This window comes from Poecile atricapillus, chromosome 3 (assembly GCF_030490865.1).
Source record: "Poecile atricapillus isolate bPoeAtr1 chromosome 3, bPoeAtr1.hap1, whole genome shotgun sequence".
Lineage (NCBI taxonomy): Eukaryota > Metazoa > Chordata > Aves > Passeriformes > Paridae > Poecile > Poecile atricapillus.
Window position 1 is genome coordinate 23,585,014 of NC_081251.1, and position 20,127 is coordinate 23,605,140.

Genomic DNA, 20,127 nt, shown 5'->3' on the forward strand with positions numbered 1-20,127 from the left:
GATTGACTGGTTACTTTATACACATAGTGAATACATTAGTGAAAGGAACACATTCAGCAGAGGAAGCACCCAAGAACTTATGCTTAACACTTTCCACATATTTAGTGCCATACCAATGCCCTGGAAATGTAACAAATTATCAGTGGCAAAATCCTACATACTAGATTAACATATCTTAAAAAGCATTAGTAAAGCTATCTGCTTGGTAGACTCCTAGGAGTCAAGATCTGAGCCTCTCCATGAAAGTAAGAATGGGCATAATGGACTACACCAAAACATTTTTAGGTCAGCACTGTCTCTCCAGTGCAAAATTGCTTAGAAAAAGAACAAAAACCAAGAAAAACCTGAAGTGTTCCCTGTACCTTCTCAGAGTCCAGCAATATACAGTTCAAGGCTTTACTAAGGGAAAGGTGGTTTTGTACATTTTTCATAGTCTTAAATTGATTTTCAGGGATTTGCTGGGTTTGCTTCAGAAACCATGTGGTTTGCCAGCACTCTGAACACTTCCACAGCCTTATGAAGCTTCTGAGAAGACCCCATCCGGTCTTTGGTGCTCACTAGCTGTTGTAGGGAACACACTGCTCCGTGTTCACCTTTTGCACACACTCATGACTTTAATGACCTCTAGTACATCCACCTTCCACTGTTTCTTTTCCAAGATGACCAGTCCTTGTCTGAATAGCTATTTCTCATATGGAAATCACTTAGTATCCTTGTTTGGCAGCTCTGTTGTTTTTCCATGTCAGCTATATTATTTTTCAAATTATGTAATTAGCATCACATATTGAAGATTTCAGAACAACACCAATTTGTACAACCATATAGTAACTCCTGAGCTCTGTGAGTTGCATAATAAAGCTATACAGCATCATTTACCTCTATTAGGTCCTTTCTCACAATAAATCTCCTTACACTCACTAATTCCCTTATTTTATTATACATTTTATATGTATAGTATAAATATTCCTTTTTCCCTGGGGAAACCATGAATTTTTCTCTAACTTCCCTTTATATCACATTCGCTACACTCCAGCCTGTGAGCACCAAAGCTGGCTCCTATTAAAGTTCCATAACTATAGTCAATAGTATAGCTGCTCTCAAGCAGTTTTACATGCTTTGGTAGATACTATCTCACAGTGCTCTTTACTAACCCTTATTTTGCTGTCTTTTTCTGTTATTTGTTATTAAAAATGACAACATAGTATCAGCTTTCTCATTTATGTATTTGCTTTTACATGTTGTTATTGATCATAAGTATTTAGATATGGTACAATTTGTAACTCCTTTTAGCTGCTCATTAGTATAACACAATCTCTTGGTTTTGCACCATATAGCTTATAAAAATAGTAATGAGGTAAATATATCTATGTATGCACCATATTGCTTATAGAAATAGTGGTGTGATTAATGTATTATATCGTAGGCCGTAGCAAAACACGAAATGTTAAAATGCTTCTATGTAACTAAGAGAATGCTGTAAACCATTATGTTGTTTCCCCCACATCTCCTGACAACCTCTGCAAGTGATAATAGTGACACAAACTACAAACTACAGCACTAGAAAAGAATTGGAGAAGAACTTGTTAACTCCTTATGAGGGAGTGAGAAACAGCAGGATGGAAGCACAAAAAGAAATAAAATATATTGACCTAATCCGTAGGATATCATGCAAGTAAGTCAGAGTGTAAAACCAAACAAAGGAATTCCTGAAACATCAAAAAGCTTACAAGAATGTTTGAATAATGTATTAAACACATGAATATGCATGTACCTCTGTAATGTAATGTAACTGTAATGTACCTCTGTAATGTAATGTAACTGTCTTAATCTGCTGGTGTGTTCTCTGACCAATAGCCAGAAACACCACAGCACTGGGCATTGTCCCTTTTTATTCCCTTATTAAACTTTTAAAAATTCTAAAGAGTGAACTTTGTTTTTCACATTTGTTTTCCCACTTCAGACACTGCAGTTTGGGCTAGCAGAGAGTTGAGAGACGAGTAATTCTCTGATGCTGGACTTTCCTGCAAACTACAATTCTTCAGGAATGCCTCCTTAGGATTCCTTATGGAGAACAGTGACACAGAAAATTCACTCAGTGTTTGGTTTTGTCAAAACTTTGTGGCATCCTGGCCTGTGTCAGCAGTAGTGTGGCCAGCAGGAGCAGGGCAGGGATTGTCCCCCTGTACTGGGCACTGCTGAGGCCACACCTGGAGTGCTGTGTCCAGTTCTGGGCCCCTCAGTTAGGAAAGGACATTGAGGAGCTGGAGCGAATGTATAGGACAGCAGAGCTGGGCAAGGGTCTGGAGCACAAGTCCTGTGAGGAGCAGCTGAGGGAGTTGGGGGTGCTTAGCCTGGAGGAGGCTCAGGAGAGACCTTATTACTCTCTGTAACTACCAGAAAGGAGGCTGTAGCCACCCAAGGGTCGGTCTCTTGTCCTAGCAACTACCGACAGGATGAGAGGACATAGTCTTAAATTATGCTGGGGGTGGTTTAGGCTGGATATTAGGAAGACTTTTTTAACGGGAAGGGTGATTAGATATTGGAATGGGCTGCCCAGGGAAGTGGTGGAGTCATTGTCCCTGGAGATGTTTACAGAAAGACTGGATGTGGCACTCAGTGCCATGGTCTAGTTCACGAAGTGGTGTTGGGTCACAGGTTGGACTCTACGATCTCACAAGTATTTAGAACCTAATTCTGAGACACTCTTTCCAGCAGCACTTGGCGGTGGAAAGCCTTCCCCGGCGCCGAAAAGGGCGGTAGCTCGACCGAGCACAGCCCATTTCCGACCAGGGCCGCGGGACGCCACAGCCGCTCCCCGCCGCGCACCAGAGCCACGGCAGGGCCGGCCCGCCGCTGGTGCGCAGGCGCGGCGGGGCCATGCGCGGAGGCGGGTTTGAACCCTGGCGGGCGCCGCGAGCTCCGGGGCTGTGTCGCCAATGGAGCCCGTCCTGAAAGGTACCGGCTCGGCTGCCGTGCCGTGGCTTCTCCCGGCGCGGCTGAGAAGAGCCTTCGGGCTGGCGCGGGCTCCGCGCTGCCCCTACCCCCTGTCTCCTTGCGGTCCTTGTCTCGGTGCTTCCCGGCAGGGCGGGTGACGGGCCGCTGTGGGGGCCCGGCCAGCGGGGTGGTCAGGGCTCCCCCGCGGGCTGCTCTGACTCGCCGCGAACCTGCCCGATCCCACCGGCGGGGCCTGATCGGCCCCGGGGGGAAGCGCGTTGTGCCCGGGCACAGGCCCGGCCCCGCGGCGTGGCCGGCGGGTGGGCAGGACCGGATGCCTCCCTCCGCTCGTGTGCCGCTGTAAGGTGCCTCCCGGTGGGGCGCTGCCCGGCGACCCCTCTGTTCTTCCTACCCCAGTCAGTCGTGTCTTTCTTTTGCATCTCAAAATTTCTGCCTTGCCAAGTTGCCCTCTCATGGCCACTTTGCTCTGTGATCACCCTCTTCTCGGGGGACTTCTAAGGCTGGTGTTTACAAAAACCGATCTCTACTCAGAGCTCTTCTAGTTCAAAAAAGCACCAAGCACTTCCTCATTTTCCTTTCCATCAACTGTACAAAAACGGCAAAAAGCCTTGCCTTTTGCTGGAATATATTTGATTAGTTAAAATTGACTAATTACTGTAAAGTATACCTTTGATCATACTGCATGGAGTTTTGAAGTAGAATCCCTTTAAGTTCCTAGTTATTCCTTTACTGAAATGTTCTGATCTGTTTTTCTATGAGATTTTTAACTATGAAAGTTCTAAAATATTTGATGTAAGAGGAAGATGCTGTATTTTCATATGCAAGTGCGTTGTCCTTCACAATTGAACTATCAAGGAAAAAAGTAACTCTAGCAGAATCTGCCCGTCTAGTAGTAGAATGAACACAGTTAAAGCACACTGGAGTAGACTTGTCTTAAATTCCCATTTCTATCTGAAGTTGTAGTATTGATAATAAGATTTTTCACAGTGCTTTGCATAAGGAAGTGCTTTGTTTCACATTTCTCTTGTACGTCAAAGATATTTTTAATAGTAAAAATATTTTAATCTTTATAAAAGTAGTTTTATTGTTATGAATAATTGGAGTATTATTCCGGTTTTAATTTAGAAAGAAGACAGATGTGACTACATAATAATTAATCAGACGTAAATGCTTTATTATCTTAGCAGCTAAGATAATTAAGCAATATTTGCTAAGGATGACCCTTTTAAAAATGAAACTCTCAGTTTTATTCATGGGTTCTTAGAGTTGTCTGGCCTTTGGCTCAAGTTGGTTTTGGTGAACTGCCATTTCTCGAGTTTTTGGAATTTTCCTGGTTTCTCATTCAAAATGGGCAAGTGGCATGGCCAGTGAAACTGTAGGTCACTTTAGTTCCTGTCCTGTGTAAAACTAATGAAGGGATTATTATGAGGTTTTTTTGTTTATCCCTCCTTATCAGTACTTCTGTCTTTGGTTGGTTGCTTGAACAAATTCTCAACCAAGGCTGACTTGATTCCTTGAAGAGTTTATTAATCTGCTTGATGAAGCAAGCTAATTAAATCTGAATATCTAAAGTTGCATAAGGTAACTGATAGAAAATTTTATTAACCCCTGTTATATGTACTTAATTTGGGGCATTTCAATATAAATGAAGTGAAAATTGAAATCAATTGGAAACTGTTAAGTAATATTTCTGCAGAATTTTCTGGGAGTTTGGGCAAGGGATAATTCTATTGTGATGGTGTAATTTTGTTCTGTAAGTTCTGTTATATCAACTGGTTTTCAAATTTTTAATTAATCTGAAGATTAAAAATTAATAAATAATGGTAAGGGTGAGTAGTCATGTAAAGATAATGCTTGTTAAGTTGGTAATGTGTTTTAAAGAGATGAAGTGAAAAGTTAACTAGTGTCAGACTTCTAAGTTATTTCCATTACAATTAATTTAGGGGACATAAATACATTAAAACAAATTCTGCTGCTAAAATCTGACACTCCGTTTACTAAAAGCTGTATTTGCAACTGAATGCAATATGTATAAAAAATATTTGTTGGAAAGGCAGTTTAACCAGTTTTACAATGGTATATACTTCATTACATTCATTAGTTGTTGTTTTTTCTCTTCTGATCCAGGTATTTTTGCCTTTGTAGAAGTTTGGTCCTCTAACAGAACAGAAAATTACTCAAAAACCTTTGAACAGCAGCTTCTTGATATGGGAGCAAAAGTAAGGAGACTATTTTGAAATAAATCAAATATGAAATATCTTAATTATAAATTAGCTTGCTTGTTCTGCTTGTCACATATATTTCTTTTTAGTATGAGCTTTTAAAGGGCAGGAAGAGAAAAAATCAGAGACCTGAGAATAGACCAATGTGCTGTAAAATTTGTGCTGCTGACAGATGGGAAATGCATTTAAAGCCTTTCCACAACTACAGATCTCTTTGCATATTAATGATAGCATGCTCTTGTTGGGAAGTATTGGGCTTACCACAGACTGTGGGCAAAGCAAATCTAAGTGTTGAAAACCTGTGGCTTACAAGGATGTACCTTATATTGTTTTATTTTCATCAACTTGCAAGCAGCTGCTGTGTTGTTAGTACAATGTTTTCTAACCCAAGTACCATGACATTTTATTCTTCCATTCACTCTCCCACAAATTTGCATCAATTCCAGAAAGCGCTAGTAAAAATACAGCTTAGGAGTTTCAGTATATGTCTCAATGAATTTTTCTGTGACACATATAGTTGACTTGTAGGTGCAAAAGATGTTTAATTGCCAGCTGTAATATTTCAGCCAGAGACCAAAGTCAAACTGGCATCCTCTCTTCTTGCACATTATCGCTGGTTAATGGAGATTATTACAGCCCACATCATGCTCCAAAAAAATATTTGTGTGGACTCCCAGTGCTCTTTAAAATGGGCATGTGTGTGTCTCTTACCAAAATTTAGGAAATCTTGCTGATCTCCCTCCCCAGATCCTTTCTTTCTGTATGAAGTAAGCTGACTGTGACAGAACAGTTAGGATAACTGGTTTTGTTATCAAAGAAAAATAACTCAAGTAAAAGGAACAAGAAATATTTATATGCTGTAGTATCAGACCTGTGTAATTCTATTCTAATCATGTAATGCTTTTTTCTCACAGAAAATATGGCAGAAGCATAAGGCTTCAAAATAGTCAAAATAATCAAATTTGGTGCAGACAGATGATACAAATGAGCCTTTTTAGCATATCCCTATGACTGAATAGGGGTGGTCATTCCCCTTCCCTATTCCAGACACTTCCCAGTTACTAGCTGAGCACATGATACTAAGCTGACTTGGTTAACTGTGTCAGGAAATTAAATTCTAGATTAGTTTTTTGCTAGATACTTGATTCAGACATCTCAGAGTTCATCTGTGTAGCAGAAGATGCACAGGATAAGGGGAGGAAGTGAGAAAGGGGAGAGGGAGGTGTAAGGTGGTGCTCCTCCATAATTTGGAGACAAAGCTACATCAAGCATCCTTAGGACATGGGCTGTGAGCCAAATACTGGAAAAAGTGAGTAAGCAATTGCATCTGGAGCAATAACTTACTCTGTAAGAGACTAATGGATCATTTTAAACCTAGATACTTAAATATCACAGGTTTTTGTCTTCTAAGAAGTCATAATCAGCTTGCCACCAGCAATGTTTGGAAAAGCTAAGTAGTTTTCTTAAAGCTAAATTCAGACCCAGCATGGTGTAAGCAAAGTATAATGATACAACTGAGGGTGCAACAGAAAGCCATGGAGCTATTTCCATTTGGCTGGGGAGATGCTGCTGTAAAAAATGAATTCTACTGATGTCACCATGTCAACAATCACAACTGATCAAGCGGTTCTGTGTAGGGTGCTTAGTCTCCACAAAGGAAACCTTGTCTGTGAAAAATGGAGTATCTACAACTGAAAACATCACTTGCCAATGGAGACTGATAACTGAAAATTTGGTTATCTGTGCTGACTATAATTTTCTGTATTTCTCATTTTTAAAGCATTCCCATAGAATTTTTGTTAGTAGTAACTTCAGCCTTTCCCTCAAAACTAAAGTGATTTTGATTTTCAAAAATTAGTTTAGGAATTGAGATTGACTATACTCTTTAAGCCTGAGCTCTTTTGCCTAAAAGATGTTACTTCTTTGCATAGTGGCATCTGCTTTCTGGACTGGCTGTTGCATATGAAATTATGTTGCACTACGTAAATAATAATGTTGCAAAATTAGCGATACACCTAGAATAGGGAGTTGAAAATGGTAACCTAGAGAAGATTGAAAACAAATGCTTATTCCATCCCTTTAGCCTGAATTAGCTTGACTAATGAGACTGGAGTTTTGATTACTTGAGGCTTCTTGTGAAGTTGGGAAAGATCAAAAGGGTACTTGACATAATGTTTAGAATAAATTTTAACGCTAATGGTTTATACGCTAAAAATGGGCTGTCTGGTTTCATTAGCATTTTCCAATTATTGGACCTAAATATGAACTCTCTGTGTATTTCTGCAGGTTTCAAAAACTTTGAATAAGCATGTGACCCATCTAGTCTTCAAAGACGGACGGTTGACTACATGGAAAAAAGCACAGAAGATGGGTGTAAAAATAGTTTCTGTACTCTGGGTGGAAAAGTGAGTACTTGTGGTCATAATGAATGTGGTCTATTTCAGAGAAAATATATTCTAGTATTTTTTAATCAAAAAACTTAAATCCAGAAGCCATTTTATTGATGTACTTGAAATAGTGATAAATCTGTGAGTAAATTATAACTTTTCTATTACATTATTCCTATTATAAAGCATGTGACTTGTGCAGAAAGGTAAAATGTTAACTCTTAAAAAATTAATGTGGTGAAGTAGTTTCATATTATATTTGTTAACAGTGTTCTACTCTTGTGCTCTCAGATGGCATGTGTAGACAGTGAAGGCCATACTTACACTGAACACAATTCTTACATTTTCTAATATGAAAGCACATTTCATTAAGGTCATTGTACTGTTTCTGTACTTAAATCCTGTAAACAGAGTATGTCCTAGCAAGAAAGAAAAAGATCCATGTATTCTTTTTTTTAAGATATTTGGGAAGTTCAGAACAAAACTGCATGAAGATTCTCTTCTACCATATGGAAAAAATTAAATTTATTTTAAAAAAATTAAATAAAAATTCCAACAAGCCATTTAGAATTGCAACCAACCCTTTAGAATTTACTAGTCCATAGTTGCTTCTCTAAATTTATGAAGTGCTTGTCAGGCCTAACTAAGATTTCAGATAAGGGGTAAAAACAATGTTCATGTATATGCATATGTTAAACACTCCAATCGATAAATCAATGTGATGATGGAAATTAGAATATAAATCAAGTAAAGAGGGCCTTACCTATACCAATTGTCATGTATGGAGAGGTAGTGCTCTAAGTGCAAACATTTTGGGCTTGCTTTTTTTAAAAAAAGTGTGGCACAAGGACAGAGGGTAAACTGAGGCCTACAGGAACCTAATTGTAGGCCAGTACAGCTTGGAAACTTGTGATGCAAGTCCATTAGCCAAAAAAGATATTCATGCAGATCTTCAGAAGCAAGTGGTTTTTGTTTGATTTGTTGGGTTTTTTAAGAATGTCAGATATAGAAATCACAGGCACGCAACTCAGCCAGTTTTAAAGCTTTAACACCAAGGAAGAAATACTTTAAGTTCCCAAAAATGAGGGCAATGCAAAATTTTATTTATGTGACTGTATCTTTTGGGGACATGGTGCTATTTGAATGTGTGAGAATAATGATTATTTCAATACTGTTGCAAAATTAAATATGTTCTTCAGGTGGCTAAGTGTATAAATGCAGAATTTGAAATCTTAGTCACATGAACTATAAACTATTGAGATTTGGATGTGCTGTAGTAAAAAGGATCTCATAAAAGTCCAGGTGAGTACCATCAGCAATGGAAGAAGGAGAGTGCCTTACAGGGGAGAGTCATACAGAAATACTCTTTCTGTGATAGTAGTTCCACCACAAGAGTCTCCTGTGTACTGCTGGAAAGCATTGAGGGGATGAACACTGTAGAAACAACTGGACATGTGATACTGTAAGGGCCAGCATGGAGCTTTGAAATCCAGGTATAAAAGCCTCTAGGAACTTTGACTTTTGCTGGGTAACAGCAACAGAGGAAAACACAAGAGAAAGCATCTAGAGGGAAACCTTAGGCTATTTGGTAGGAAAGAGAAGGCTAGCATCTTCATGGTATTTTTAATTTTTCCTGTTACCATTTTCTGACCAAAGCAAGGTCTTGGTACCTGGCTTAGAAGGTGAAGTTTGTTGGAACAGGGGGAATCATCTAAAGTAGATTTATTTTAGTGCAGAGGAGGAGCCAAGCTGTGAATTATGATTGAACTTCTCTGTAATCTTTTTCTTCTGGCCTTTAGTTTAAAGTAAACGCCAAAAGGTACAGAAGAACATACAGCTTAGATTGGTGTATACTGTAAGCAGAATTCATGCGAATATCATATCCTTGAGCAAAGTATATGTCAGGAGCACTAAAGCTTGTATCAGAGATAGTAATGAGTATTCGTACTGGTCATGGGGTTATTCAAATGAGGCACAGGCAGTAGAAAATTAAAATGAGTCTTTGCCAGGATACATACTAATTTTTGGTTTTTGTAATAAGAACCAATTTGCCTGACTACATTACTAGTGTCTCAGACACTAGTAGGCAGAAGACAGTCTATTGAACCCTGTAAATGTAACAGTATAAATAGGAAGGACTGAATAATATGTACCCACAAAATTGTGGTCCTTTGTGAATGGAAACTTAGTTTGAACCTAATAACTGTGTAAGTAACTCATGCAGAGTTTTAGTTTTAGCATTGCTAAAAAAGATGGCTTGATTAACCAGCTGCTTCATTCAGTAGCAAGTGGAACATTCTCAAAATGGTCAGAAAAGCTGTGAAATGTTATCTCAGCAAGATAATAGTACCTGTCAACTTTCAGGTTGTAGGCTGGGGTTTGGTGACTCCTTTAGGAGTGCAGTGCAAAACCATGTTAGTTGTTACTTGGTCTTGATTAATATAATTAATTATACTACAGTATGTGTTCACGATGAAACACCAAACCCAAGAAATTCTATGACAATGCTTACATTTAAAAAGGTGTCTACTTAAAATGGAAGAAGTTCTGTTAAGAAGCTAAGACTGAGGGGAATAAAATTCTTGCAGGTGTAAAGAAGACTGTGTAAAGCACTCCACTTAAGCATATCAGAAGGATGATCATTGCATTTTGGTATTTACAGTAGACATTTTCATACCATTGTTACCTCAGCAGTAGTCAAAAATCAAATTAAATAGAACATAAAACTTCATATAGCGGAATGACAGCATTTTATCATGGTTATATTTGGAATGTTGCCAGAGGATGGCAATGAGCTTTACTGAAGTTATAAAATAGTTTTCTTACAAGATGTGATTGAAGAGACAAGAATATTTCAGTCTGGAAAAGGAGTGGAGGAGGGAGACTACTATGAACACAAAGGTTTATGTAGAGACGCTGAATGGGAAATGAATGTATATTTTCCTTTCCAGCAGAAAAATTGGAAAGCATTACATCAATATACCTGGAGGCAGATTCAGAGAAAACTGTAAATGATGGGTTTTAATAACACAGGGTTAGGCTGTAGAACTCCTTATTGCAGAATCATAATGAGCAAGGATTTACATGGGTTTAAACAGTTACTGAAGCAATTAAACACTTCATTTTATCAAAACCCAACTATAATATTGCATCTAACCATCTGACGACCTGAAATCTGTGGAGCACAGTAAACTGGGAATGTTTGGCTTTTGTTTTTGTTATTACATGCTCTTGAGAATCTTCATATTGGAGGATAATACAGGATGCAGCAGTATATGGTATTGAATCTGGATGCTCCTTCTTGGTGTTTGAGCTCTGAAAATACCAGACAGGGAAGCAAGTAATGTACAATTAGTCCAGCATTTCCTGATTCTTCTGCTTTGTGGAAAATACTCTTACATTTAACTGTTTTCTGGAAAATTCTTTCACATTTAAGAGCTAGTGAACCCCTATTTCCAGCCTGTTAGACTTGTACCCCAGTGTTGCCTTCCCCTGAGCAGTGCTTGAGCTGCTCAGAGGAGTATGCCCTATGAGCTGAAAAGTGCTGTAATACTTAGATTTCTCTATAAAGGCCTGAAACATTTGAAGGGTTTGTGCAGTATTTAGTGATCATTGCCTTGTTGAATTTTTAGTGGATTTCTAGCGCTCTCTCCAATGATTTAAGCCTCCAGCTTTTATTGTAAGCTTCTGCTCTATAGGATGAGCATCTATTTGGGCCTAAACTGTATACAGTTCTACAGTTTAGGAGGTAGTTTGAGAAGACAACCCTTTAAGATGAAAATTGAAAATCAGAAAAATTTATAACTGCAGAGTAAAGTTATTTTCAATTTTCAAACAATTGTTTGCTTTTGCTTTAAATTTGCTTTTTTGCTTTTTTTTTTCTTTCTAAAAATGATAAATATGTCCAACTTTAAAAATAGCAAACAAAAGTCAAGGACTTGCTATCATGTAAAAAAATTTAAAGTGTAATGCAAAATGAGTGACAGCTTTGGGGTCACTGAGAAAAAGTTTTTTACTGCTTCTTCAACACAAATACTTCAGTGAGCAGCCAAAAAAACCTCCAAAATCTGGGAACAAAAAGAACCCAATATAAAATGGAATAGCTACGATCTGCCCAAATTAGGAACACTTAATACTTCTGCATCAAATGTGTAATTGTGACGCTCTACCTGTGTTTTCTTAGCAGGATAACTCATCCCACAAGTAAGTTTTATAAATCATTTGCATTCAGATTTGTCTGCAAAGTAAAAGATTCGTAGATTTAATGCTAAAATTTTCTGCTGTTTAGCTTCTCTGTATCAATTAAATCTCTGAATTAACATAACTTTTCATGTAATCTACGTCTATGCTGGTTATTATGCAGAATTTAATAACAGTCACTGAAGTCCAGCTGCTTAATTTCTCTTTTTGATGCCCCTGAGAACTCTAAATTCAGTGACTTTGACAATTACCTGCAGTGGTACATCTTTCTCGTCCATTCCAACCCAAGTGAGGATGAGGCCTTAACTGTACAGGCTCACACTGTGTAGCAGTTCCATCACTAGGTGTCACCAGAGCCACACGAGTGGCTGCTGCAAGGCCAATCCAGCAGCTTGGAAGGGTGTGGAAAATAACATGAGTGGGAATCTTGCCCTTCCAGAGCAGCAATTTGGAGGACATCATTGGCACAAAAATTTGGATCACATATTTGTCATGTAATAGATAGACGGGGAAGGAGGGGAGGGGGTAACATTACAGTACCTACCTTAAAGTAGGTACTTAACACACTTAGAAGGGGTTGGTGTTTCATTATTGCAGGACTCAGACAACTCTTCTTGCAATAAAAGCTCTCATTCTTCAAACAAAACTGAGAAAATAAAAACTCATGAAACCTTCTCTAATTTACTGTACAGGTGTCGAGAAACTGGAACCCATGTTGATGAATCCCTATTTCCTGCAGTAGACACTAATGAGGGATTTCTAATACCAATCAAAAAAGTATGTGATTTTTTTTTGGGGGGCCTAGAATAAAAAACTTTAAAGTTTGAACTTGGCTTTTTGACCTCAAGCATTCGAACTATTTTCAGAACATTCTGTAAACTCTATCTGAGTAGAGTATTCAATTCAAATTATATAATAGAGATATATAATAGTAGAGATTTCAATTCAAATTATATAATGATGAGTAATCAAAGAAATTACTAGTATGTGGCTTATGTTTTACAGAGTTGCAACAAATACTATTATTTTAAAAAACTGTCTTTAAATCTTTAACTTTGCTGCAAGCAAAAAAAAAAAATGTTTGTTAGATTCTTTCTTAATTAGTATTAAAGATTACTTTGCAAAATGATTTTTTCTACAATTACCTGTGGTTCTAAAGGAGGTGATAAGCAGCATAAATACCAATAGTCAATACCATGACAAAGTGGTAGGCAAAATAGGAGGTGTCATTATTTTGGCAGTTCTATATGTATAATTAAGGGTTTTGTCTGTCTTGTAGCACAAATGTATGCAGCCAAAAGACTATGTTGAACAAACTCCAGAAAATAATAGAAAGCTTCAGAGAAGACTAAACCAAATGGCTAAAGAATTAGCCCTACAAAAGACAGCAGTTAATGCTGGTAAGAACTACTTTTTACTAAGACTCAAATATTTGAAGTTTTTTTTAAAGCACTTGATGAGGTTTTGGTGTTTGTTGGTTAGGGTTTTTTTCAGTCTTTTGTATCTTGCCATGAGAAATAAAGTTGATTTAATTTTTACAGAGTTCTTTGCAGTTCTGTTGTGTTAAGACATTAATGATCTTAGATCTAAGAAAGCTGTTTTTACCAAGTTTTATGGAATAAAAAGAAAGAAACTTAATCTCAAGCTGTTACATCATTTAAATATTAATATATAAATACAATTTCTTTGTGTAGAAACAGATGTACCAGTTTTATTATTTGAAGACAATGGTTCACTTATATACAGCCCCGTTAATAAGATAAAAGCTCAGTGCAATGCAATGGAAAGAAGAATAAAGGATATTAAGGAAAAAAGAGAGAATCTTTCTCCTATGGGTAAGAAGTTGAATTTTACTTACTTATGAACTTGCACAAATGGCTGCTGGTTTTATTGCTGACTTTTTTGTGCACTTGTTGTGCTCTTGCCTTTAGAATTTTTTTCGTATCTTGATTGCATGTCTGGAACATGGTGGTTGCAAAATAATTTTTTGATCACTAGACTGCTCAAGAGGACTAATGTTTAAGATAGACTTTCTAGCTCAGTGTAAATTGATATTATCACCTCTTGATTAAACTTTACAGTGAGATTCTAAATCTTATTTCCTGTTAAATTTTAATGTGGATGCTGTGCATAACAAAGACTGTAATGCTATTACTCCCACATCAACAGTTTAAAAAGGAGCCCAAAACTGATGAGATACCTGTCCAAGTACTGAAGAACAGGACTTAAAAAAGAAAAAAAATTTAATAACCTTATTTAAAAAATCTAGTTAATTTTAAAATGCATATTCTAATTAGTTAAACCTAGATTGTAGTTTTCAGGTGTTTTTTTTTAGTGTTTGCATTACTTTATTGAGAAAATATTACAGTCTAAGTCATTGTTTCTCCAGTTACTGCAAAAAATGTTGAATGTGGAACATTTTTTGGTGGGGTGGAATCCATAGTATTTGAAGTTTTAAGATGTGTGTCAGCTAGACTGAATTTCTGATTTCAAAAATAGTTGTGAAACTAAAGTAACAGTAACACATGGATAAAAAATTAAATCTCAGTTCATTTTAGTGAGGATTGTATTTATTTTCTCTCCAAATTTTAAGGTAAACCTTCAAACATTAAAAACATTTCTGCTATATCAAGACATGACTGCCAATTGCAAGATTTCACAGATTCTTTAGTAAAATGTCTCAGCAGGCCTTAAAAATGCCGGTAATAATTTCTAAATAGTTTGACATTATTCTTTAGTTTCAGAAAAATATGCTGCTGAGTTTCCTAGAAAAAATGCTTACAAATTTCTAATAGCTTTTTTGTATTCCTAGGTTCACAAATGACTCAAAGACTTCCAAGTGCCTCACCAGAAGACTACACACTTTCTACTTGCATCTTAAGTAATTCAGAAGATGTGTTGCTACCTGGTAACTAACACAACTTAATATATTACAGAAATTAAAAATAATAAGTGGCCTTTATATCTTACTTCAGAAAGTACTGTATACCGAAATGAGAACTGTATCTATTTTCTCTATCTTTTATATTTAAAACTGAATTATCTTAGTTTTTCCTTACTAAAGAAATTAAGTTGTACTAAGAAGTCAAGAAAAATGGAGCATAAGGAATCCTGCTGGGTAAATGCTCTGCCTTACTGCTGTATTGCTTGCCTCACTTCCTCCTCTCTACTCATATCATTCCCTATTAATAATTTTTTGTCCTATATGGTATCAATCTTCTCTGCTCTTAACAGTGATCATATATAGTACACAGAGTGAACACCAAAGAGTGTAATATGGGAAGCTTAAAAGAGATCTGAATGAGGGTAAGACCTGAAAGAACTGATATGTCTTCCAAATTTTCAGTTGAAGAACTTGAATTTCAAAGTTAGCCTAATGTGTTTTTCAGCTTACGTAGTCAAGTTTGAGGAAATAACAAGAATAAAAATGAATTGTCTTTTTTAATGTTTAATGGTTTAAGATGGATTAAAATAATTTGTGAGCAAGTCAAGAACCTTATAAAATCATTCTTGTAAAGTTAGGAGTTTGTTCCTGTGTTTTGGTGTATTAGCAGGGCATAAACAGAAGATTGTGAAGTCTGTTGAGATACATCAGTGAGCATCTTAATAGTATTGATTATGTATGCAGAAAGTTTGTGCTTCAGACCTCATGTCATCTGTCAGTCATTGGGGCAAAAAGCTCAATCAGATGCTGGCCTTGATCTTAGTAGGAAAGTGAGGAGAAGGGAGTCTTTAGAATTTGTAATGAGGGCCACTAGAGCACTTTGCCTGCTCTCTGTTCTCCCCTAACAGTAAGCTATACCGCATTTTGTTTTGAGGTTTTGTATTTTACTCATGTCGTACAGGAGTTCTGACATGTTGGCTTATCTAAGAACACAGTGGGTTTCTTGCAGCCTGCGACAGCTTGTTATGTCTTCATGCAATATTAGTGAAAAGTGATAGTTGAACGCTGGAAGTAGTATAGCTGTTCCAGCAAACTGTTTTACTTTGGTAGCTGATGAGGTAGAACATTGTGATTTGTGAGCTTTGCCTTGCATATGTCCCTTCAGCTTTGCAACTGCACAATGTAATTTTACACTAAGAACAGACCAAAAATTCCCATAACAGCATTTAGTGTAGCTTCCATCTCCAGCACTCTGCGACAGTGGCCTGTGTTTTTGCCTAAGAGATATGAGACTGGTTAGTAATGGTTTGGAAAGTTCAAGAAGCCAGGTTAATTTGAGGATTGAAGCTGACTTTGTCAGTTGTCAGTATGAGAGACTGATCATATAATGTGGAATTTCTCTCTATATGTTTTATTTTTCTTAATACAGTTAGCTACACCATATGTTTAAAGATATTATCTATATAAGTAAGCAAATAACATCAAGACTTCCCCTTAAACCTATAGGAGAACTTACAGAAGGAGTATTGCTGTGATGTTGCACTCATCATCTGCTTAAGCAAAAGCATGTGTTGCAATCATCTTATTGCAGAACAACAGGATTTTAAAAAATGCACGTTGATTAATCAGAAATACTAGCTTGTTTCAGAGGAATTTATTGTGAAGAGTTATGAATAGATTCTGTATAATACCCAACACAAATTACTTTCATAAGAATAGCTACAAGAAGTAATTCTAATTGTTTTTGTACATTGTATTGATGTATGTGATTGATAGTATGGTATTGTATTTAATTCCATCTTAAATGCAAAACCTTCAAGGTGGTGCTAATGCTGTGGTAGCAAAAATTATTAATGAGTTTCCACTGTTACTAAAGGTAACTTTATCAGAATATCATCTTGCTTTCTCTACAAATGCAAGAGGAGTAACGAGTTCCTTTGCTGCTTTATTTCAAGAAAACAGAATAGAATTTGTGCTTATGACCAGATAAGGGGATAAAATAGCTAAAACTGTTGTAGGTTCTTGTCAACATAGAACGTGCTTTGTTTCTAATCCATTTCCTGTTTAGTTTTTGTTGACTTGACATATAATATCCAGAGAAGTGGCTAAATCTTTGTTTTTTCAGTTCAGGAATTCCATATATATTTCACTAAGAAATTGATACTCTTTGATTTGTTCAATACATTTATGCTGCCACATTTTTTTGTTTTGCAGAAGAACAAATGGAAGACTGCTTGAACTCAAGTTGTGATTATCTTTGGAGAACTGAGAAGTTAAAGAGTCAGAGAATGGAGGCAGCAGAACATGACTGTGATACTTGGACTGATATTCATGTATCTGTGAGTGCATCAGTGAATTCTCCATCACGTAGCAATGAGCAGACGAGCTTAACACCAAAACAACATGCCAGAAGTTTAACAAAGAATCAGATTATACAGCATACTTTGGATCACAGATTGTCTTTAGGAAAGAAACGTTTAAAGTTTCCAAAGAAAAATCCGAAGAACGAGAAGACCAAGACTACTTCAGTTGCAAATAAAAGTTCTCTTCTTGAGGGCTTTGGTAATATTACTCTTTCCAAAAAAACAGTCCAATTAAATGCTGTTCCTGCTTTGATTGACAGTCTCTCTAGTTCACCTATGAGTAGTGAAGACTTAAATACATGTTCACTGGATAAAAGCTTCCCTGTTGACAGAAATGACTGTGTTCTTAAAGACAAGAAGAGGAAGAAACTACAAACATTACCAAGTTTTAAGCTGGCTACCTCAGAACTTGGTGCATCAGGCTCTAAGGGGTTCTTGCAAGGAGTTACTACATATAGCAAGTCTTACTGCACTGAAGAGGCTTCTTATGAAGATTTCTTTTCATCATCTAATTCAAATGAAAATGAAGTACAGGTACAAGTACCAAAGGAATCACAGAATCCTCCTGAAGTTTGTTCCAAAGACTCTTTTACAAGCATGGACCTGCATGATGTGAGTTTCAGTGAGCTACATAACTGCATAACTACTAAGAAAAGTAGGAAAACGTCTATTTCAGTGACTGATTTTCCAGTAAAGAAAAAAATCAAACCAGCTAAACATCCAGGAAGCATACCGTTAAATATATCAGGTGATGAGAAAGATGACGCTGGAGGAGCTCTAGTTACTGATGATATGGACAGGCTTCCACAGCATGCTCATGAAAAATCCTACAACAGTGTAAATGACTGTGCTCATACTGCTGGTAAGTTACTACATAGAGCTGGAAAATCAAAAGATACCATACTGCCTTAGATATACTAATGCAACTAAATTGCAAAATGAACTGCCATTCCAAAAGGAAAAATACTTCAGAAATACACCAGAAGAAGAAAATACTATGGTACTGATTTTATTACTGAGTAAAATAAATGAATGCATAGAATCCAAAAGAATCCCCATTTGTTTTCCCATACCTTACAAGCACAAAGTCATAAGAGATAAGGAAACTGCCCACTATACACAACAAAAGTAATGCTGAGCCTTCTTTTCTCCTAATCTCCTAATTTCATGTTGCTACTCAAAATCTGTTTAAGAAACCAGAGTCTCATCATATGTTCCCTTGTTCAAACTATTTTTATTTCACAAGTGAAAATTGTTACCAAAATTGCAGTTAAGATCATAAAATCTCTGGTAGAAAAAAGATATTTGAGTTAGCAATTTCTTGTGTGGTGAAGATGAAATAGGACCTGCAAGAGTTGCAATGGAAGCATATTTTTCAACCATGACTTTTTTATATGGAACTAATCTTAATTTTTAATAATAATTTTAAGAGTGTTTTTCTATATTTAAGCATTTTCAAGTTAATTTAGCATAAAGTATTTTAATGTAAATGTATACTAAAATATAGAATCTCAGGAACTTCCTTGGAAGATGCTCCTAACTTACATTGGAATAATTTTCTGATTTTGATATCTTGAGCTTTGTCAAGCTTTACATGGGGTTGAATTTTTGTAACTATAATTTTGTATTTTAATAATTTATCTTCCCTAGAAAATTCTGTAGTAGTGCATCAATTAATTATATAAAAGTAATTATTAACTCAAAGTGCTCAACAAACTTGCTATCAGACTTATAAAATTCAGTGGAAAGGTTGAACCTTGACTGTACCTATATGTGTGAGTAATAAGCTGCTGAGCTGTGAGCTGCCATTTTGAGTTCATTACACCTGTATTTTAATATCTGGAGTGCATAATTTATTACACAGTTTAAAAAGCAGTGGATGCAGGTCTATGTTATACAGGTATAAATGTACACCCATAATTGACAACTTTCTGCTCCAAGTGATAAATGAGCCATAGAGGTGATACGTTGAATCTTGTTCTCACCAAGAAGGAGGTGCTGGTGAGGAATGTGAAGCTCAAGGACAGCCTTGGCTGCAGTGACCATGAAATTCTGGAGTTCAAGAACTTGGGGCAGTGAGGAGGGCATACAGCAAGCTTACTACCCTGGACTTGAGGAGAGCAGACTTTGGCTTCACCAGGGATTTGCTTGGTAGAGTATCATGATACCCAAGGGATGATATTCAAGGATTGTGTCCTCCAGACTGAACAACAGCACATATCTACAAAGATGGCATGGATGAATGCCAGGAGGCCTGCATGGATGAACATGGAGCTCCTGGGCAATCTTAAACACAAACAGGTAGTTTTCAAAGAGCAGAAGCAGGGACAGGTAGCCTGGGAGGAAGACAAAGAAATTGAACAGCCACAGGTCTGATTGGAAAGACTAAAGCACTATCAGAAGTAAATCTGGCCAAGATTCTGAGGGTAAATTAAAAAAGCTTATTTAGGTGCATCAGCAACAAAAGAAAGACTAGGGAAAATATGCGTCCTCTAAGGAATGGTAGTTACCAGGATGTGGAGAAGGCTGACATACTCACCATGGTTCTTTGCTCCAGGCTTCACCAGCAAGTGCTTCAGCCACACCACCCATGTTGCAGCAGGTGAAAGCAGGGATTGGGGGGATAAAGAACTGCCTGCTGTAGGAGAAATACAGGTTTGAGACCTCTAGCTCTGGAGCCCCAAGCACAAACAAGATGTTGACCTGTTAGAACAAGCCCAGAGTAGGCCACAGAGATGATTTAAGGACTGGAGCACCTCCTATGAAGACTGAGAAAATTTGGAATGTTCAGCCTGGAGAAGAGAAGTCTGAGGAGACCTAAGAGCAGTTTTCCAGTACCTAAAGGAGGCTTACAAGAAAGCTGAAGGACTTTTAATGGGGGCATGTAGTAATGGGACAAAAGGGAATGGTCTTAAAATTAAAATGAGTAGGCTTAAGTTAGATATTAGGAAAAAATGAGTGTGCTGAGGCACTGGAACAGGTAGCCCAAAGAAGTTGTGGACCCCTCATCCCTGGATGTGTTCAAGGTGAGGATGGATGGAGCTCTGAACAACCTGGTCTAGTGGAAAGTATCCCTGTCTATTGTAATGGAGTTGGAAATAGATGGTCCCTTCCAA

At 37.2% G+C, this 20,127-nt stretch overlaps 1 protein-coding gene across 1 annotated transcript in view; it reads left to right on the top strand.

Moving 5' to 3' along the window:
- Window positions 1-2,834: 2,834 nt before the first annotated feature.
- The window catches only part of MCPH1 (microcephalin 1), a 126,241-nt gene continuing 108,948 nt past the window's right edge, over window positions 2,835-20,127 (top strand). The window contains exons 1-8 of the mRNA XM_058835526.1: window positions 2,835-2,955; window positions 5,083-5,174; window positions 7,464-7,582; window positions 12,457-12,541; window positions 13,044-13,164; window positions 13,459-13,599; window positions 14,577-14,672; window positions 16,863-17,873. Of these exons, the coding sequence (XP_058691509.1) occupies window positions 2,937-2,955; window positions 5,083-5,174; window positions 7,464-7,582; window positions 12,457-12,541; window positions 13,044-13,164; window positions 13,459-13,599; window positions 14,577-14,672; window positions 16,863-17,873 (1,684 nt within the window). The 5' untranslated portion in view covers window positions 2,835-2,936. The remainder of the gene's footprint in view (window positions 2,956-5,082; window positions 5,175-7,463; window positions 7,583-12,456; window positions 12,542-13,043; window positions 13,165-13,458; window positions 13,600-14,576; window positions 14,673-16,862; window positions 17,874-20,127) is intronic.